We start from the raw sequence: 22651 nt of genomic DNA, 5'->3' as shown, positions 1-22651 counted from the left end.
ATAGAACCTTGGTTACAAAAAGTCACCTCCAAATTAACCCTGCAGCTGGTTCGTAAGTACTATCTAAGTTTTTTAAATGTGAACATTCAAGCTAAAAATAGAAAAGAACTCGCTGTAAAGATTGTGAAGTATTCATAACAATGTAATGTATGTAGCTGTTTCACAATTTTTACTGAAGCTAATTGAACACACTACAGCACACTTGACACTTGTACTGTAATGTATGGTCTTTACATGGTTTCATGCATCGGCAGACTGTGCATTAGTTGTACATCACTCAAACGTTCAAGATATAGAAAAGAACTCGCAGTAAAGATTGTGAATTAGTATTCATAACAATGTAATTTATGTAGCATTTTCACAATTTTTACTGAAGCTAATTGAACACACTATACAGTACGCTTGACACTTGTACTGTAGTGTATGGTCTTTACATGGTTTCATGCATCGGCAGACCGTGCATTAGTTATACATCACTCAAACGTTCAAGATATAGAAAAGAACTCGCAGTAAAGATTGTGAATTAGTATTCATAACAATGTAATTTATGTAGCTGTTTCACTATTTTTACTGAAGCTAATTGAACACACTACAGCACACTTGACACTTGTACTGTTGTGTATGGTCTTTACATGGTTTCATGTATGGACAGACCTTGCATAAGCTGTACATCACACATTTACACAATAATATGTCACATTTGAACCTGTCATGTCACGGTTTTTCACAGTCCAAGTACAAATGTATTTATTCAATTCTAACCCTTCAGCTGTACAAGTACATACATGTAGGATTGCGTGCTTGGTTATACCTTGAGTCAAAAATATATATGTAAATGCCAGAAATGAATTGACAAGAACTTACAAGTAAAATTAAACTTAATTCTTTACAGAAAATCATAAATAGGTTAACTTTGCAATTTTGGTTGTGCATATTCCATAGTCGCACATAGAAGATTGAGATTTTTCGGTCATGTAGCAAGACTCCAGGAGGACGCTCCAGCAAAGGTTGCTTTAAGAGAAGCATTGTGATATACAGCTAAGCCAGTAGGAAGGCCTGTGACTACCTTGCTTGGAAAAATAAAGTCACAATTTAAGGACGTTAACATTAACAATTTCGAGGAAGCAATAAACCTTGCAAAGATCGTGATACGTGGCGGAGGTTAATCACTGAGCATGTCAGATAGACAAGACTCAATTTACTACTACTACTATATTCCTCTTAGTCTGCGATTGATAAGACCAAATTAAGCATATCAAGGGTTTGCTAACTCACAGGGGTGGGGGAGGGGGAGGGGGAGGGGAAGGGATGAGAGAAGTCAAAACAATTTTCAGTGCTGGTCGAATTGCCTCTGACAGTAACATGAATGCATGAAAATTACTGCTGGGAAGTTTTTCTTTTTATTTGTGGGAGGGGAAGGGTGCGGGAATGAGGGCATCGCAGTACAGAAATCATTTGTTTTGAAAATTGTTATGGGGTACTGCATGCCCCCATCCTCCACTGGTCAGCTGCATCCTGTTTGCAGGGACTCTATAGTGATGCCTGATTAATACATTCTCCTTTCTTTCTAAATGGTATGTTATTAATATTAATGAATTTGAAGTTCAGTCCTTTTTTGAAAATGGCATCTGTACAAAGGAGTTTCAAATAAAATGACACTGTCAGTTAAAAGAATGAAGGCAAAGTACTTTCATTGTTAAAGACACTTGTAACTTTAATATCTAGAAGTTTAAAGGTATATATTCGTCTTGTTCTTTCAGGGTTGGTGAAGCTTGGCGTTCATTGCATCACAGGAAGGAAAGTTGCCATCAAGATCGTCAATAAAGAAAAACTCAGCGAATCAGTACTCATGAAGGTGAACTTATCATAATATTTAGTCCTCAATTTGGCTGTACGCAGTAAGATTACTGCCTGTATACCAAAATCAGTTAAACATTTGGAATGATGTGAAGGTATGCTGCCAGAGGTCAAAGGTCACTTTGGTACAGTAATTAATGATGTATTACTATTATTAATATAGTATCTATATATATATGTAATGTATATAATGTTAATAGTTAAACTGTATGTGAGCTTTATAACTTAAAGTGCTTAACTGTTGAACGCAATTAATTTAAGGATGTTTTGTTTAATTATTCAAATCAAGATTAAGTGATTATAAGTCACAAGGACATCAAGCAATGAGGGAGATAATTGGAAATGCATGACTAAAACACCATACTGCACAGTACATGCACTGCAGACAGATAAGTACTGTAGTCAGAAAATGGCAGGAAGAAGATAGCTGTAGACAAGTGTTATTTAAAAGAGACAGCATGCTATATATATATTCAGTAGGGAGACATGTATTAATTAGGTGTTACAGTACAGGATGTACCTCTAAGGTACGTGCCAACTGAAAGGTTATAAGGAGAATAAGTGGGTTGGGGAAGTTTGGGTCGTGGTGGAGACAACAATTTGTAGTATAAGAATAGAATGGTTATAGAAACACAGAATATAGATGTACAGGTGGGGGGGCGGATGGGGGGATGGGGGCGGATGGGGGCGGATGGGGGGCGGATGGGGGGGCGGATGGGGGCGGATGGGGTGGAGTTGTATGGGTTGGATGGAGACAAAAGTCATAGTTCAACTGTTCAAGGCCACATTTTTCTAAATTTTTCTAAATTCACAGCAAAGTAGACTTAGAAATATTGAGGGGTGAGGGGGCAGGGAGAGATGGTAGATGTGAGGCTGATGAGTGGCCCGGGGGGGGGGGTGGGAGGATTGGGTAAAAGAGCGTGTTTTGTGGAGGTTTAATCTGACAGACTGGTGAGAAGGAAGAAGATACTGCTCTAATATTGTAAATTAATGCTCATGTGTTAATTCAATTAAAACACTGATTGTTGCTGTTTATGAAAACCTACACTTAATTATGCATACACAGTAGCATTGTTTTTACTTGGTATTTAAGCTACATTGAGTTGGGTTTCTTTCTTCAACTTGAACAATACTGTAGAAAATGTTATCATGAAGTAATTTAACATTCTCACATGTTGAATCAGAAGTCCCGGGATGTGGGAGTGTGTTTCAGACAAGATGTGCCTGTAAGTGGGAAGGAAGTCAGTGAATTTGAGCTGTTTGAAAAAGACCAAATTTGTTGATACATTGATCTCTTGGGGGGGGGGGGTTAATGTGGGAGAGGATATAAATAGAGATCATTAGAAAATGTTTGGTGCCAGTTGGATGGGATTTAACTAATTTTTTCACTGCCGTTTTCTTGAAACATTGAAGAATGTTATAATTAAGTCTGTCCATCACAACATGCTCTTCATTCTCTAACAAAAAGAAAAAACATGAATGACTGTGTTTGTTCTTTTTTTCCAGGTGGAAAGAGAAATTGCTATCATGAAATTAATTGAGCATCCTCACGTCTTGGGTTTGTTTGATGTTTATGAAAATAAAAAGTACTTGTAAGTATACAGTACAGGCTGATATCAATCATGTTTGGTTTTGATTCTTTTAATGCTCAGCTTGTTTTAAACCATTGATTGTTGACTGTTTTTGTTATACAGACAAATTACTGTCACTAAATCATGGAAAATTAATCAGCAAATTATGTTTAATTGTGGTGTTTGTGGCTGAGAGTAATGTGCGATTGAGAATGTTTTGTAACATGTATTTAAAAGTATAATCGAATGAGTTTCTAAGTACTTCTTGTAAGCAAATAAGTGCCACAAACATGGTTAATTCAAAGAGCACGTTTTTCGTTTTCTAATTGATTACTAATTTATGAATTTATTAGGCCTATAACATTAATTTCTAATTTTATGGCACAGATAATTGAAGCTTCTATTACAATAATGGTTTTGTACAGGTATCCAAGTGCAGAATGAAATGCCTTAATTGAGCTAATATTAAGGGAAATACATAAGTAAATAGGAGGTAAGTATGAGGGCTCATAGACTCCTAAACCAGGCAATTTTTGAAGATTATGGTTGTTTTACTTGTTTTTTGTTGTTGTTTTTTCAGGTATCTGATACTAGAGCATGTTTCTGGAGGAGAGCTATTTGACTATCTGGTGAGGAAGGGCAGACTAACTCCACGAGAAGCCAGGAAGTTCTTCAGACAAATTATTTCTGCTATAGAGTTTTGTCACAGTCACTCTGTATGGTGAGTGTTTTGGTGTGAATTTATGAATATTCATGATGCAAATCAAAATCTTTTACAGTTATCATGTGACCTACTACATCAAGTTCCTGTACATATCTACTGGTTAGGTGTGTGTTTATATTTATAGTAAACTAATTCAAAGAATAATAAAACTTCATTTGTCAACAGCCATCGGGATTTAAAGCCAGAGAACTTGCTTCTTGACGATCGAAATAATATCCGAGTGGCTGATTTTGGTATGGCTTCCTTACAGCTAGAGCAGTCTCTACTAGAGACCAGCTGTGGTTCTCCTCACTACGCCTGTCCTGAAGTTATACGTGTAAGTACTTGGCACGTAGGGCTAAAGTACGGTGTAGTATAAAAGGGACCATGATGAGGCAATAATTATGGTTAATTACAGACGCATGATGGTCCTGCAGTTGCACACATGTAACCAACTACGTATAGGGTGATGAATGGTTTAGTAGGCCAAAGGGGGCAAACTGTGATACCGGCCCCATGTTTGTCCTGTGGCTATACATACGTGTAAACAAACACAGGGTAGGGTTATGTAGGGATTATGGTGTACCATGGCAATAAAGAGAAACTGTGGTTCCATCACAACACATGAAAGAAACCAAAGGGTAAGGTGTAGTGAACTGGGCCCCTCCAGAGAAGACGCTGTGGCACCATTTACGATTTTACAACCACAGGGTTAGGGTTATGTAGGGATTATGGTGTACCGTGGCAATAAAGAGAAACTGTGGTACCATCACAACACATGAAAGAAACCAATGGGTAAGGTGTAGGGAATTAGGCCCCTCCAGAGAAGACGATGTGGTACCATTTACGATTGTACAACCACAGGGTAGGGATATGCAGGGATTATGGTGTACCATGGCAATAAAGAGAAACTGGTTCCATCACAACACATGAAAGAAACCAAAGGGTAAGGTGTAGTGAACTGGGCCCCTCCAGAGAAGACGCTGTGGCACCCTTTACCATTTTACAACCACAGGGTAGGGTTATGTAGGGTTTATGGTGTACCATGGCAATAAAGAGAAACTGTGGTACCATCACAACACATGAAAGAAACCAATGGGTAAGGTGTAGGGAACTAGGCCCCTCCAGAGAAGAGGATGTGGTACCATTTACGATTGTACAACCACAGGGTAGGGTTATGCAGGGATTATGGTGTACCATGGCAATAAAGAGAAACTGTGGTACCATCACAACACATGAAAGAAACCAATGGGTAAGGTGTAGGGAACTAGGCCCCCCCAGAGAAGACGATGTGGTACCTTTACGATTGTACAACCACAGGGTAGGGTTATGTAGGGATTATGGTGTACCAAAGCAATAAAGAGAAACTGTGGTTCCATCACAACACATGAAAGAAACCAAAGGGTAAGGTGTAGTGAACTGGGCCCCTCCAGAGAAGACGCTGTGGCACCCTTTACGATTGTACAACCACAGGGTAGGGTTATGTAGGGTTTATGGTGTACCATGGCAATAAAGAGAAACTGTGGTACCATCACAACACATGAAAGAAACCAATGGGTAAGGTGTAGGGAACTAGGCCCCTCCAGAGAAGAGGATGTGGTACCATTTACGATTGTACAACCACAGGGTAGGGTTATGCAGGGATTATGGTGTACCATGGCAATAAAGAGAAACTGTGGTACCATCACAACACATGAAAGAAACCAATGGGTAAGGTGTAGGGAACTAGGCCCCCCCAGAGAAGACGATGTGGTACCTTTACGATTGTACAACCACAGGGTAGGGTTATGTAGGGATTATGGTGTACCAAAGCAATAAAGAGAAACTGTGGTACCATCACAACACATGAAAGAAACCAATGGGTAAGGTGTAGTGAAACTGGGCCCCTCCAGAGAAGACGCTGTGGTACCCTTTACGATTGTACAACCACAGGGTAGGGTTATGTAGGGATTATGGTGTACAATGGCCATAAAGAGAAAACTGTGGTACCATCACAACACATGAAAGAAACCAAAGGATTAGGTGTAGTGAACTGGGCCCCTCCAGAGAAGACGCTGTGGTACCCTTTACGATTGTGTCCCGGTCACACACATCTGAGCTAGCTCAGGTTCTTGTGAAGTTGGGTGTGGTGGACTTAAAAAAGACAAATGTTGTTAGTACCCTTGCAATTGTCCACAGGGTATAGAGTGTGTAGTTGTAGTATGTTGAAAGATGTAACCTAGCATTTGGGGTGGGCCAGTTCCAAGTTAAGGTGTGTGACTTTAAAATGTTATGTATATGGTAATATATCTACCTACTGTAGGACCTAGCACTTAATAAATAGCTGTTCAGAGAATCAGCAAAATGTAAATAATGAATTTTAAGTAAGTCTGTGTAGTGAAGGACTCCCTGGTTCTCTCAATTAGGCTCAAATTACCTCAGAAACAAAGAAGTTTAGTTTAACACTTATATTTCGAGCCTTTGGTAGTTCATTTTCTTGTTTTTGTTGCTAGAAGCTGTTTTGACATTGGATTTCTCAGAAAATGACAGAGTTTTGTAAAGTTTTAATTTGATGTTATGTTTTAGAGTTATTACGACCGCTTAAGTTCCATATTTTCGATCTTCATCAGGGGGAGAAGTACGATGGAAGAAAAGCAGATGTTTGGAGCGCTGGAGTCATCCTTTACGCATTACTTGTGGTGAGTGGCTGTTTAACTAAATATGAGAGGGCCAGGGTGAGATCTGTATGCATATCTGTAAGTTGACATTCACTAATTTAAAGTTTGTTTCAAGAGTGAGGGTCGGGCAACGAGTAGTGAACGAAACAGGCCTTGTAACTTGAGTAACATCGGAGCTGCGTACGTTCAAGAGAGACACACCATCTGCGCTAGCAATAATCTCTCTGTGTCATCACCGACAGCAAGTCATTCCATTATACCTGGGGTGGGCAACTTTTTTGAATTAATGGGCCAGATACAAGGAATGAACAATTGACTGGGCCGCACCTAACCAAGGACCTGCAGTTGATTTTAAACCTTTGATTCCGAGGACTTTCAAGAAATAGGTGCGTGTACTTAATTTGTAATTCACAAAAACATAATGTCAATACAGTACAATTGATAATTAATGGGGATAATAGGCCTACCTGACAGCCTCATTAGTGCCAATAAATTCTAAGCAGCTAGCTTGTTTTTGTGATGATGTAAAATAGATTGATTTTTCTCATTTTCTTGAGACATCTCACAGGCGCCAAAAATTCACTGGCGGGCCGCATGTGGCCCGCGGGATGTAGGTTGCCCACCCCAGCATTATACACTAGGTGTGGCGGGTGAACATCAGCAAATATGTTCGCAAACTGAAAATGAGGGTCATTTACTATATGGGCCATGAATCCAGTTTCATGCTTTCTTTAACTAATCAGTCTATTAAAGTTTTGTGAGGATCTTTCATAAAATGTGGATATCAGTAGGTTGTGTGGATTTAATCATTAAATTTAATCATTAATTACAGTAATTTGATTTGGGTCATGTCTATAAAATGACAATTCTCAATGACGATGGTTACGTTAATGAGTAACAGTTTTTAGGAGGGCTGCTGTGCAATTTAATGTTATCCAATTCAACCGCAGACTTGTACTCATTTATGGTATGCTGGGAGCACAAAGTGCTTCTCTGTTACAGAGAAACAGTAACATATTATTTTGCTCCCAAATAGGGAAGCCTGTGTGTTGTTATTTGAATTGAGAACACTAAGAGAGCCCCTGACATTGTATCATATCATATCAAGGTCTTTATCAATGGACAACAATTTGACACTTACTGCAATTTACCAATTTATTCTTCCCCACCGTGAAAATATTACCATTGATTATTACTTTCTCATTCTCTAATTAAAGCAGTTCATTTTTTACTTTGAAGTATGCTGTTATTTTTGCATAGGAAAAGACCTCACTATATAGTAGAATAGAACCGAATAAAAATAGCAATTTGTATATTGAAGTCGTCAGTAAGACCTTTAACAAGACCTTTAACAACTCCGTCAGTGAAGAGGTTCTGCGTTGAAGTAAAATACTTCCATCAAAAGGATTTGGTGACCCATTTAGGAGATAAATGAAGGCCGAAACTCCAAAAATAAATTTTAAAAGAGGATGTGATATGTTGATTTCCCACATTCATTGTTCACCCCCCCCCCTCCCTTACGTGCTTTAAAGTTGATAAAGGTCAACACTTGATTGCCTTATTTGTTATTACCATGCATTCTAAGTCAGGAGTTAATATTTGTGTATATATACTGTATACACAGGGCATTTTGTCTATTGTATAGCTGCTGTTAGACAGTTAAATTCATGGTTTTGGAACAGTATTTAACTGTTCCAAAACCACGATTGAAGAACTATGGTTACAGAAGCTTCCAATACTCTGGGTCTTATCTCTGGAACAAGTTACCAGATCACATTCGAACTTGCTATAAACTTTCTACTTTCAAAAGTCTACTTAAGACCCATTTTTTCACTTGTTCTTTTGTAAATTAATCTACTTTCTTTGTAAAGCGCTTTGAGCAGTAACTTTTGTTTACTGATTGGCGCTATATAAGTCTCATTTATTATTATTATTATAAATACCAACTTGCATCTCTGTTACATCTCTGTTAAATTAATGAACGACAAGCTTACCTGTCTCCTCACAACCTTAGCACTTTAGCTCTACCGTGCCTAGAGTGAAATGATAGCCTTTTTAGCACTGTATGCCCTCTACAACCGGTTTACTTCTGGTCAAAACCTCTCCTTCTCATGAAACCATACCCCCCAAGTTCCCACCTTCCCAGTTATTCCCCACCTGGTAGATTTTGAAATGTTTCATTGTTCATGAAATAAACTAGATTCCAAGCCTAAATTTTCATGGTTTACTGTAAGCTACTATCATATTTATTCCAATTCTTGTGGGATAAATAAAAAATTACAGAAGGTAGTTTTTGGGGAATGTTTAGTTTGATAGTAAGTTAAAGTTATCACCATTTTATCATTTTAGTCATACAGTAAACAGTCCGTATACGTGTTATGAGTCATGCAATGATGCAAGTTTGAAAATTTAAACGTTTGCTGAAACCAGATAGCTAAAGGCATTGAAGACTTGCCCCAAACCGCATGCAGCCATCTGAAAAAGTAAACTTTCTGTTGCTTGCAAGTGACTACAAAATGCAGACAGTACAGTAATGAACGTGATACCTTGTTATCTTCTAGCTGGACCTGAGATGTCCATCGCTGTATCGTTTGTATACTGTGCTGTGGGTATCGACCGCAGCTGTATGTACTGAATGTACACTAGGGTCTAATTACAGACGGTAGTTTTAAGCTGTGTGTGTATTTTCTGGATCGATGGTGGTGTCTAACACTTCTGTTACACCTCATTCGAAACTAGGTCAGATAACCGGCATTAGTCGTTTCTTGTTGCGCTAGTCTCCACACCCTTTAAATTGACTGTATGTAGTACAGTGCTACATATTGTTGCTGTCAGTAATTTTCACACAAGTGCCAGCTAGTTCACATCAAATGTCTCTCCTTTCATTGTGTTTGTATTGGAGGTCTGAGCACTGCAGCAGTCCCAGCAGTTTACCAAAGAATGGCACCGTGTTTCATATTAATATCACAATGGAAAGCAAACACAGTCACTCTCAAACACTTTCTAAAAATTGACCAATTTATGCTGTAGGCAATTGCGTGAAACACAATAAAAGTCTCACCTGAATGAAAAATGCTTTAGTTGTACACCCTGTGAATATAGTCTTGAATATCAGAGGTCAAAGGGTGGTTAACGAAAGGACTTGCAATGCAAGCAAAGTGTTCTCTTTTATCAAAGCATACATGTTGCATATAGTAATTTAAGTAACAGTCTGGAGTTAATTTTTAGCCACTGTTATAGCCAACATCTTGTTCTTTGTGGATGAACTTAAGTTAATTATTTATGAGATCAATGCAGAACTGAGGCATGAAAACACAAATTAAGTCACTTATTACTGAGAATAATTTAATGTAGTGTAATTTTATGATTTTTTTTCATCTTATTTCAGTTACACTATTTTTTTTTTTTTTTTTTGTCATCCGGGCACAAATTTAGAAGTCAAAGTAAAATCCATGTTTACGACAAAAGAAAATATTAGAGAAAACCAGAGAAATAAGATATGATCCATAATTGACAAATAAGGAGTAATGTTTTAGAAAATATACTGGAATTTTTGCTCCCCCTGGGACCTTCTAGCATCATACTTTCATTGTGTTACATTTTGTACTTTTCATTCGACTGCAAAGTAATTGCTGATGAAGGTCCCAGGGGGACCGATAATTCCAATATATTTTCTAAAACATCACTCCTTATTTGTCAATTATGAGTTATATCTTATTTCTCTGGTTTTCTCTAATATTCTGCAATTGTACCAGATATGGTATTATCTGGTCATTAACCTAGCTTGGGAAGGTTACTGATCAAATTAATTATTGAAGTGAACCATTTTGGACTATTTTTGATGGGAACCGTATTCTTCAATTATTTCACTATAAATGACAATTATTGTCAATTGTTTGATTGTTAATCTTGCAATCCTCTCTTGAGAGCTAGGCAGACAGAAATTTGAAATAATTTGACGTTCCTCTTTCGTCCCTCTCGCGACAGGGTGCACTCCCCTTCGATGACGACAACCTCAGGAATCTACTAGAGAAAGTCAAGAAGGGAGTATTTCACATTCCTCACTTTGTGCCCCCAGACTGTCAGAATCTGCTGAGAGGAATGGTGGAGGTCAACACAGAAAAAAGACTTGCAGTAAGTTTAATCCCAGATGGCGGGGAGGGGGGAGGGTCTCTTTATACTGTCGGCTGGTTGTAAAACTTAAATTGACAGTGTGAACCGCATGGAGTCTGATGTTTATATATCCTTGGTCAGGGATGTGCTCAGGAAAATTTGAGTGCCGGGCAGATTGTGCGGTAGTGTGATCCACACCCTGGGTGAGGGATCTCATGGGTGGGGTACCCCCTTCCCCACTGACAAATTTTGCACATGAAGTATGCTTAGTTGGTGCTATTTTTTGCTATTCTGTGCCATGTACTCTCCCAGATTTTGGTTATGGTAAAATTTATTAAATTTTCATCAAAAAAGTGTCGGGCGGAAATGTTTAAAATACTGTTTGTGCATTCAGAACTGCTGGGCGCAGCCACCCGGTGCCGCCCAGTGTGAGCACATCCCTGCTTGGTGTTAATGTCAGATTTAGTGTTATGCAGCCACAGTGGTAGCATTAGGTTATGACCTTTGATGATTGATGACAACATACTGTAGGTCAAACTTATTCATTGGTTGATGGTAGCAGATGACATCCAGTTTGAAACATCCTTCCTTCCCTTACAATAACAGTCGCATTGTTAAAATGACGATGCTATTAATTAACGTTTGTTCAATTAAAAAAAAATGATACCTGTGAGGAATAAATGATTCCATTGAATTATGAAACAATTTTCCAATTTTCTTTTTATATATTTTTTTTAAGGGTAGTCTTTAATTATATTGCTTTGCAAGTGCATGAAAGCCTGGAGAAAAAGCGACTGAAAATACAAATAACTTTGAATCCTGGAAAATTTGATATGGAGTTTAGATATGTAATTCACAAGTTTAGTTGAATTATTTCACAAATCCACAGATTCTACAACAAAAGGAACAAGATAAAGAGAAAATGACATTTTACAGTGGTGGGCATGTCGCCATAAAGATCACTTTCTGTAGAAGAAAAAAAATGAAGAGAAAAAGTCACAAAATATGTTTAGCAAACTGCGTATCAACCCTAGGGATTTTTGTTTCATATTTGCATGTTTTGGTTATTTATATCATAAATTTCACAGTTCTATTTGTTATTGTTTAGCTATTTCTATATTTTTTGGGTTTATGTTGAGATATTAACACATTATTATGATCTTTCTTTCATCGCATCAATTTTCTTCTTTTTTTTATCTTTCTATGACAGATATCACAAATAAAAAGGCACCCATGGTATCTTGTGTAAGTAAAAATATTTTCCTCCATCAGCTAACAAGGTTAAAAATGTTTCTCATTTTGTGTAATAAATATAACAACATTTACAGCCTTGAACAGGACTTTTTGCAAGATAAATACACTTTCTCATATTTTGAATGGCTGCTATGGTTAGTATAAAGCTAAGTAACCAATTTGCACTTTGCATATGTAGAAAGCTAGAATAATTGCTGGCAACCTACACTTCACATCAGGTGGCAATCCAACTAACAGTGGTAGCTCATTTTAGAGTTTGCTTTATTGATCTGGAATTTTCTTTCAAGATTTGAAGGACCGTCGGATTCTCACTGATCATTCAAACCTTTGTTCTATTAATTTAGCTGACCATACATCTTGATAATCTCCAATTAAAAAAAAGATAATAATAATTTTGATAGATTTTATTGCTTCCAATCGCCGTCATCTTTCACCTCTACACTGTAACACTCCTGTGATATTACCTGTGTTTAGCCTTACAAATGTGCTGGCCTGCTCCCTAAAATTGAAAGTATTAATTGAAAGTATTAAATTAAGTTTTAAATTAAGTTAAGTATTAAATTAAATTAAATTAATTAAAGTATTATTAAAAAAAATTAATTAAAAGTATTATTAAAAAAAGTATAAATTAATTAAAAGTATTATTTTAAATTAAATTAAGTATTAATTGAAAGTATTAAATTGAAAGTATTAAAAGTATTAAACTTGGTGGCAATTGCAGGGTAACCTCTCCGACAATATGAACTACAAGAGTACAAAATATACGGTTAGCTTATTGCTGCTTTTTGATGATCACAGCAGATCTAAGTAGCTAAATTGTACCAGTCTCATTGGTACTATAGCAGGTTATCCAGTCACTGTTAGTAGACAACTTATAATTTATGAAAATGTTTTTTTTACCTTTACTTTACAGAGGCTCAAGAAATGAAAATCAGGAGGAACTAATATCTCGAAATATTCAGCCATTAAAGGTAAGTTAAACTTTGAGTGAGGGGGGGGGGGGTTGGGGGAGGAGGTAGGAGGATAATTAAGGGAGAGACTGGTGTATTTATGGACTATGTACTTCTATGTAATTCTTCTCTTAGCTGTGAAGATACAAAAGATTGCCAAAAATGCTGAATTCTGTTCTGAACAATTTGTCAACATCAGAAATAAAAATGTTAAGGGTGAGTAAATGCATACATACCAGACCTGTCAATTCCTGCCATTATTTATGGATACAAAGATTATGTAACCTTTAAAATAAGTTTCCAATTATGGCATCAGCAATAAAATTCCTCTACATATGCTGACTATGGTTTTTTCCTTTTTTTCTAGCTTACTAGACCTATTAATTTCTCCATCTTAGATCTTTTCTCCTTCTTTGGCCAGGTTCCAGTTTTATTAGGTGAAGAGGATATCGATCCGGACGTTCTAGCCAGTATGGGATCGTTAGGCTGCTTTAAGGACAAGGATAGACTATTAGCCAATCTTCTCAGTCCCCAGTAAGTCGACTCTGTAGTCCCTTTCATTAATTTCTTTTTATCGCTCTTTGGTGGCGGAGCTATGGGTATTGGTCAGGGGGGGCGATATTGGTCTGTAGGGGCGCTTTCGACACTATCTAAGCAAAGTGCCACCACAGGTTGGCATGGAGCATACAGAACATTTTTTGAATAAAGATACTCCTTAGATCGCAGGAAATGACCCTTTCCGCGCCTTGCTAATTTGCAGATAAATGAAGAATAAATAGGTGTCATCGCCATTTTGTCAGAAAATTACACTAACAAAATGTGACAAATGTCAATAGGTATAATTTGAAAGCGCAATAAAAAAGTAAATTATCACGAATAAGTAAAAAGTGGTAAAAAGCTGAAAAGGGCGCCAGCAGTCCATTTGAGTCTGGCAGGGGGGGGGGGCATCCGCCCCCTCTGACTGTATGGATGCTCCGCCTCTGTCGCTCTCGTCATTTCTTTTGTCTCTGTCTGTCTGTCTATCTGTATGTCTGCCCTTTTCTCTCTTGTTGAATTTGTTGCTTGTTAATTCTCCCTTTATTGGGGGGGGGGGGGGCGTATTAAGTCTTTTAATTTATTCTTATTATTCTTAATCTGTTTCTTTCTTTATTCATTTGTTGTTGTTTTTTCTGTCTGTTTGTCTGCCTTTGTCTCTCTTGTTTAATTTGTTGCTCTTTAATTCTCCATTTTTGGGGGGATATTAATTGTTTTAATTTATTCTTTGAATTCTTAATCTGTTTCTTTCTTTATTCATTTGTTGTTGTTTTTTTCTGTCGGTATGTCTGTTTTTGTGTCTCTCTTGTTTAACTTGTTAATCTTTAATTCTCCCCCTTTTTTTTTGGGGGGGGGGGGATATTAATTCTTTTAATTTCATTCTTATAAAGTACTTGATTCCATTTGTGAAGACAAACAACAATTCACTAAATTAGTGGCAAAGAAGACCTATAAGTGGTTATTGAAAATGTAGAAGAAAAAGTGTAAATAACTACTAAGAAAATGGCTGCTATGTTCACATCTTTGACATAAAGTTGAGCATTGTTTTGTCTTTTGGGGTATTCTCTGGGTATAAAATATAGTATTACAATTAACAAGTTTTAGTGAAAATGCGAATAATTTATTGTGATGTGAGAAATCGTATTCAAAGGATGCTTATAAAAATAGAATCAATTAAATTAAGGCACCTTTAACAGCTTTAGTTTCTTGTCAAAGAAGTCAAGACGAAACTGTTTTTTTTAAACACACTTTTAGGATTGTTACAATTGATCAGATTTCTTCCAGTCTATTTCACCAAGTAACATTACAATTGTACGAGATTGAATGAAATTCTATGGCAATCTAGTAGGAAATAGGATATTGAAGAAAAAAGTTACAGAGCCATATTAACAAGAACTGTTGCTTTGATATTTAAAATTGTCTGAGTGCCGTTGTCATCGTCTTAATTTAAACATACATGTGCTTTGTATGACTCGTGAAGACATACTGTGTGTCAGACATTATAGCAGGCATGAGTTTCCGCGAATTCGCGGAATATCCTTGATTTCTTTTCTACCTTGAGGACAAAAACTATTATCCTAACACACTGTAGAATATGCAAACTGGAGCCTATACCGCACTTTTTGCAAAGTTCAGTGATTTTTTTTTTACCCCAGGCTCATCCCTGTTATAGTTCAAGTCTAAACCTTATTCAATGTCTCTTCTGATTTTACTACAGCCACAATACAGAAAAGGTCATATATGCACTTCTGTTGGACAGGAAACATAGAAGACCAAGTACTGAGGATGACTTGGACCTTAGGGCAAGGTCAGATTCAGGTAAATAAAGACCTGTAGTAAAATAAGTGATGCAATTACTAGCTATATAAATATAAAGCCTTAGTTAACTTGACATCCTAGCTATGATAGATCTCTGTAAGGCTATCAATGTAGCTACATAAAAGACAGAGACCCGCATGAGGAATTGTTGGAACTCAGGACCAAGTCAAATTCAGGCAAATCTTTCAGAAATTAGGTAGATCATTCTAGCCTATTTAACATAAGTGCTATGACAGATCCAGGGAATATATACTATTAGATTGAAAGCACAGAAGACCCACAGGGAATTACAGATAAATAGTTACATAGGTCTAGCCTAGTTAACATAAAGGCTATGACAGATCCAGGGAATATATACTATTAGATTGAAAGCACAGAAGACCCACAGGGAATTACAGATAAATAGTTACATAGGTCTAGCCTAGTTAACATAAAGGCTATGGCAGATCCAGGGAATATATACTATTAGATTGAAAGTACAGAAGACTCACAGGGAATTACAGATACATAGTTACATAGGTCTAGCCTATTTAACTATTATTTATATTATCATTTTACTTTTAGATTGAAGGTGCAGAATACCCACAGTGAATTACAGATAAATAGTTACATAGGTCTAGCCTATTTAACATTAATTCTTTGACAGATCCAGGGAATATATACTATTAGATTGAAAGCACAGAAGACTCACAGTGAATTACAGATAAATAGTTACCTAGGTCTAGCCTATTTAACATAAATGCTTAGACAGATCCAGAGAATATATACTATTAGATTGAAAGCACGGAAGACTCACAGGGAATTACAGATAAATAGTTACATAGGTCTAGTCTATTTAACATAAATGCTTAGACAGATCCAGGGAATATATACTATTAGATTGAAAGCACGGAAGACTCACAGGGAATTACAGATAAATAGTTACATAGGTCTAGTCTATTTAACATAAATGCTTAGACAGATCCAGGGAATATATACTATTAGATTGAAAGCGGAGAAGACCCACAGTGAATTACAGATAAATAGTTACATAGGTCTAGTCTGGGTAACATAAATGCTTAGACAGATCCAGGGAATATATACTATTAGATTGAAAGCACAGAAGACCCACAGTGAATTACAGATAAATAGTTACATAGGTCTATTCTATTTAACTATTATTTATATTATTATTTTACTTTTAGATTGAAAGCACAGAAGACCCACAGGGAATACAGATAAATAGTTACATAGGTCTAGCCTATTTAACATAAATGACAGATCCAGGGAATATATACTATTAGATTGAAAGCACAGAAGACTCACAGTGAATTACAGATAAATACTTACATAGGCCTAGCCTACGTTTCTATTATTTATATGATTATTTTACTTTTAGATTGAAAGCGCAGAAGACTTACAGTGAATTACAGATAAATAGTTACATAGGTCTATTCTATTTAACTATTATTTATATTATTATTTTACTTTGAGATTGAAAGCACAGAAGACCCACAGGGAATACAGATAAATAGTTACATAGGTCTAGCCTATTTAACATAAATGACAGGTCCAGGGAATATATACTATTAGATTGAAAGCACAGGAGACTCACAGTGAATTACAGATAAATACTTACATAGGCCTAGCCTACGTTTCTATTATTTATATGATTATTTTACTTTTAGATTGAAAGCGCAGAGAAGACCCACAGTGAATTACAGATAAATAGTTACATAGGTCTATTCTATTTAACTATTATTTATATTATTATTTTACTTTGAGATTGAAAGCACAGAAGACCCACAGGGAATACAGATAAATAGTTACATAGGTCTAGCCTATTTAACATAAATGACAGATCCAGGGAATATATACTATTAGATTGAAAGCACAGAAGACTCACAGTGAATTACAGATAAATACTTACATAGGTCTAGCCTACGTTTTTATTATTTATATGATTATTTTACTTTTAGATTGAAAGCACAGAAGACCCACAGTGAATTACAGATAAATAGTTACACAGGTCTAGTCTGGGTAACATAAATGCTATGACAGCAAATGCTAGCATGTCACATCGCAAACACTCAATACGTAATCTGTGTGCCTAATCAGATACTTTTGCAGGGATGTGCCCACGCTGGGCGGCCCCGCCCAGCACTAAAACTTACCGCCCAGCACTATTTTCATCTAAATTCCAGACATTCCTATTAACAATATATTGAACATAAGGGGGGATAACATCCTGGATCTTGTTTTGAGTTCTAATCCAAGCAATGTTGTTGATTTGACCGGTCTAGGAAAACTTGGAACTAGTGATCATGATATACTAGCTTTTGATGTTGTTTGCAAGGTCGTAAATTCTGTTAGCAAGGAAAAAGTCCCTGATTTTTCGAGATCAGATACAGAGGCAATTGAAACTTTACTAAAGGGTACAGATTGGATTAATTTGTTTAGTGATATGAGTGCTTCTCAGTCTTGGATTTGTTTTGCTGATAAATTAAAGGTCATTATGGAAAATCATGTTCCGTGGAAGAATCGTCGTCGTAAAAGCAGTATGCCTCACTGGATGAATAAGAAAGTTAGATGTGCAATTAGGCAAAAAACGTAGAATGTGGAAGTTGTTTAGGAGGACTAAATCTGAATCTCTTTTGGCCAAGTTTAAAATTCATCAGCTGAAGGTAGAATGCTTAGTCTCTGATGCTAAATTGAATTTCGAAAAAAGCATTGCCCTAAAAATTAAGGATAACCCAAAGGCCTTCTTTTCTTATGTCAGGTCAAAGCAGAAAGTTAAAGATGCAATTGTTTCTCTTAGGGCACCACAGGCTGATAAGATAGTTACTGATAGTCAGGATCTTGCAGATCTTTTGAACGACTATTTTGTGTCGGTTTTCACAAGGGAGGATACGAGTAGTATTCCAGATTTTCAGGGGGGCAGTGATAGGCCTAAAGTGGATACGGTCTTATTTTCGGATGACGTTGTCTTAAAGGAGCTGCTTCGTCTAAATGTTTCTAAAGCTTCTGGACCGGATGCAATCCATCCGTATTTGTTGAAGACTTTTGCACACCATTTCTGCGTTCCACTCTCGTTGATTTTTAGTAAATTTATGGATGAAGGTTATGTTCCTAGGGACTGGAGATGTGCTAATATTACCCCAATTTTCAAGAAGGGTGATAAGACCAAGCCCTGTAATTATAGGCCCGTTAGTCTCACTAGTGTAGTTTGTAAGGTCATGGAGTCTATTGTTAAAAAGTCTTTGGTCTGTCACTTCAGCAGTCCAAGGGCGTAGGAACCGGGGGGGCTGGGGGGGTGCCAGCCCCCCCAGTGGAAAAGGTGGAGGGGCGGAAGTATCATTCCGCCCCCCCCCCGCTTCGCAAGTCAGAAAACCCCTTTTTCATTTCCAAATGAGAAAACAAATCTCATTTGGAGCACCAAATTGCATCTAAGGCCTGGTGAAAATACAAAATTAAGTTTACAAAATGGAGTGGGTGTTGAAGTGTGCTATATTGCACCAAATTGCATCTGAGGCTACCTGGAAATGCAAAAAATTCCAAAGGGGAGGGGGACACCCCCTCCCCTTAGACCCCTCCCCCAGGCCGGCCATCAGTCTTCAGCCCCCCCACTCAAAAGTACCTTCCTACGCCACTGCAGCAGTCAGTCTTTGATCAGAGAGTCTCAACATGGCTTTTGTCAAAAAAGGTCTTGTCTCACTAATATCCTTGAGTTTATGGAAGATGTAACAAGCTCACTAAATAGGCAGAGGTCTGTAGATGTTGTGTTCCTGGATTTCCAGAAGGCCTTTGATAAAGTTCCCCACCAGCTTCTTTTACTTAGGCTGAAGAGCATGGGTGTCATAGGGAATTTACTGTCTTGGATCGGGAATTGGCTTGGTAATAGGGAACAGAGGGTGGTAATTAATGGCTGTGCTTCTTCTTGGCAGAACGTTACTAGTGGGGTTCCACAAGGGTCTGTATTAGGTCCCCTGTTGTTTGTTGCCTATATAAATGACATCGACGGAGATATTCTGTGTACAGCTAAGAAGTTTGCTGATGACACCAAATTGTATTCTGAGGTCTCTTCCAAAAGCGATTCTGAGAAATTTCAAGCGGATTTAGATATGATTTTTTCCTGGTCTCAGGGGTGGCAAATGCTTTTTAATATTGATAAATGTAAGGTAATGCACATTGGTAGTAGTAACCAAAAGTTTACATACAATCTAAATGGTGTGGAGTTACAGGAGGTCTCTGTTGAAAGAGACCTAGGTATCTACATTGACTCGTCTCTGCAACCTTCCAAACATTGTCTTGAAGCTGCTAAAAGAGGTAATAGGGTTTTAGGTATGATCAAGAGGAACTTCAGTTTTCTGAAAGAGGACATCGTAGTTAGGCTTTATAAGCAGTTGGTTAGGCCTCATCTGGAGTATGCTGTGCAGGCTTGGAACCCTTATTTTGCTAAGGATAAGGAATTGAAAAGGTCCAGAGGAGGGCTACTAGGATGATTAGTTCCTTAAATAGGGTTCCTTATTATAGGCGGTTACAACTGTTGAATCTCACCACACTGGAGCTTAGGAGGTTACGTGGGGACTTGTTCCAGGTTTTCAAGATTGTGAATGGTTTCGACAATTTATCCTTTACCGACTTTTTCATGTCTGCAAACAGTAGTTGTACTAGAGGTCATTGTCTTAAACTTCAAAAGTCGCATAGTAGGATTAATATTCGGCATAACTTTTTTTCTAATAGGGTTGTGAATGAGTGGAATGGTTTGCCTGAGAAAGTTGTACTTGCAAGTAGTGTCAAGGGGTTTAAGAATGCTTTGGACAAGCACTTTAAGCATTGTAATCGGGTCTGAGTGTTTGTGTCTTCAGTTCTTTCCCTCTCTTTATAGGGTCCTTGATGGGGACTTAAGTGTCCCTCCTGATCCTTTTTTCTACTAAACTAAACTATAAATTGGGCCTAGCCTATGCCAAAATCATACAGACTTATAATGCATCAGTTACACATGTGATAAACATTACTTACGGCTCTCAATCAGTCCTTGTAAAATCTCTTTGAATACAAACTAATAACTTTTACCAGGTACGTAATATATTTCACTAAAAAAATGTAAATTGTTAGCAAAACTAGTACTTGTGTATCAGTGCTTAAAAATCTGCACAAGTGCCAGCATTTGGCATCTGAGCACCTTCAAAATCGATCAGTATACCTGGCACTCATGAAATCCTGGGCACATCCCTGCTTTTGTATTATATTAAATATGACCATTTTCTTTATATTATCAAGCGATGGACATCAGATGGGCCTCCACAGTCTTTGTTTATTATTGTTTTGTTTTTGTTTCTTGGTTTTGTTAAAATTTTCCAAAAGGAATTTCATGCCAAAAATAATTAAATTTTCAAAGATCGCCCTCATTTCCTATTCATCCAAGCATGAGAACATCTTCCTGGTTTTTAATAATTTTACAACACACTAAAGTATTGCTTCATGTAACCAGTGGCGGAGCTAGGGGTTTTGGTCAGAGGGGGCGAGAATGGTCTGTAGGGGTGCTTTCGACACTATCTAAGTGGTGCGGTTGGCGCGGAGCGTACAGAAATTTTTTGAGTAAAGTTACTACCTAGATTGCCGGAAATGACCCTTTCCAGGCCTTACTAATTTGCAGATAAATGAAGAATAAATAGGTGTTATCGCCATTTTGTCAGAAAATTACACCGACAAAATGTGAAAAATTTCAATAGGTATTTGAGAGTGCAATAAAAAGTCAATAATCACGAATAAGTAAAAAGTGGTAAAAAGCTGAAAAGGGCTCCAGCAGTCCATTTGAGTCCGTCAGGGGGGGCATCCCCCCCCTCTGACTGTATGGACGCTCCGTCACTGCATGTAACTTTATTTCAACTAGCTTGGACCAATCTATTGTGACCAATGTTACACATTGCATATTCAGATGATGATGAATATGCTTGATCATGTGAAAATTCCCAGTGTGAAAGGTATGGAATTGAATACTAGTAACAAGACAATTTTAATTTGCATATTCAGATGATGATGAATATGCATGATCATGTGAAAATTCCCATTGTGAAAGGTTATGGAATTGAAAACTAGTAACAAGACGATTTTAAATACCTTGAATCGTCCGTTCATCTGACTGATAGAATACAGGAGAAATACAGAGGGCGTGAGTGCAATTATTTCCTGTTCATTTTCGAGCAAATGACCTTGTTAATTAAAGCAACTTCATGACAAGAATTAGTCCATTAACCACAGGTTGCATTATTCAGCTCTCTTGACCTCAACTTACTGAAACTTTATCTCTTCTGCGAACAGATTGGTTAGTTAGGAAGAGTTGATTTGTTCACACCTTGCCATGTCTGCCTTGATCTGATAGTGATATGGCTATTAGCTGTGTGAAGAGTTGCATAATAGACAAATAGGCAGCTCAACTAAGGTGCGAAAAGATGGGACTGATAACTCAGCTAACCAACTGGAATAAACCTGCCGTTCAGTACAAACGACAGGTTTTTGGATGCAACCTATAGCTAATGGACACTTTCGCGGAATGATCTGACATTTGACGGACAATACATGAAAGCTTGAAAGTAACCAGAATGATCTACCATATTCTTACGCCACATTCAGTTTTTGCAACCACACTTTGGGTAATAAAATTTCCCAAAAATTATTATTACTTTTAACTTTGGCTCCACTAAAACCAAGGAGTGAAAAACTCCACAGAGAGGCATCGGACAGCAAAATGTCGACCTCTTTTATCAGTTCTTAGTAGTAAGGTATTTAAATTCCTAATGTCGACCTCTTTTATCAGTTCTTAGTAGTAAGGTATTTAAATTCCGTTTGCATCCATCTCATCTGTTTCATTTCATCTCCTCTGTTCTGTAGTGGACCCACCTCGTAAGAGAGTGGACTCATTCCATCGGAGGCGGTCCGAGCGCAAGTCCCTGGACCTTCATCGCGAGAGCTCTCTGTCTCCTGCCAGGAGAGCTATCCCTATTTATTCAAACTCAGGGTACTTTTTCATTAATTTTTTTTTGTATATAAATTTTTTTTATATATAAAAAAATTTTATATATGAATTTTTTTATATATAAATTTTTTTATATATAATTTTTTATACAACAGTCTCGTTGAGAGAAAGAGTCTTTTTGTGTTTCTTTCTCTCTGTGGAATAATGCATAATTATTCAAATTTGTTCAGATTCAT

General features: G+C 37.2%; 1 protein-coding gene and 1 long non-coding RNA gene across 2 annotated transcripts in view; both read left to right on the top strand.

Moving 5' to 3' along the window:
* LOC139969477 (uncharacterized) overlaps positions 1–22651 on the top strand; it is a 128081-nt gene that overhangs the window by 85462 nt on the left and 19968 nt on the right. The window lies entirely within an intron of this gene.
* The window catches only part of LOC139969473 (serine/threonine-protein kinase BRSK2-like), a 61670-nt gene that overhangs the window by 22261 nt on the left and 16758 nt on the right, over positions 1–22651 (top strand). Inside the window, exons 2-12 of the mRNA XM_071974496.1 lie at positions 1761–1855; positions 3364–3449; positions 4009–4149; positions 4318–4468; positions 6741–6809; positions 10776–10922; positions 12112–12146; positions 13069–13126; positions 13527–13639; positions 15357–15457; positions 22331–22457. Of these exons, the coding sequence (XP_071830597.1) occupies positions 1761–1855; positions 3364–3449; positions 4009–4149; positions 4318–4468; positions 6741–6809; positions 10776–10922; positions 12112–12146; positions 13069–13126; positions 13527–13639; positions 15357–15457; positions 22331–22457 (1123 nt within the window). The remainder of the gene's footprint in view (positions 1–1760; positions 1856–3363; positions 3450–4008; positions 4150–4317; positions 4469–6740; positions 6810–10775; positions 10923–12111; positions 12147–13068; positions 13127–13526; positions 13640–15356; positions 15458–22330; positions 22458–22651) is intronic.

The sequence above is a fragment of the Apostichopus japonicus genome, chromosome 7 (assembly GCF_037975245.1).
Source record: "Apostichopus japonicus isolate 1M-3 chromosome 7, ASM3797524v1, whole genome shotgun sequence".
NCBI lineage: Eukaryota > Metazoa > Echinodermata > Holothuroidea > Aspidochirotida > Stichopodidae > Apostichopus > Apostichopus japonicus.
This window is presented reverse-complemented; position numbering and strand designations above follow the sequence as displayed.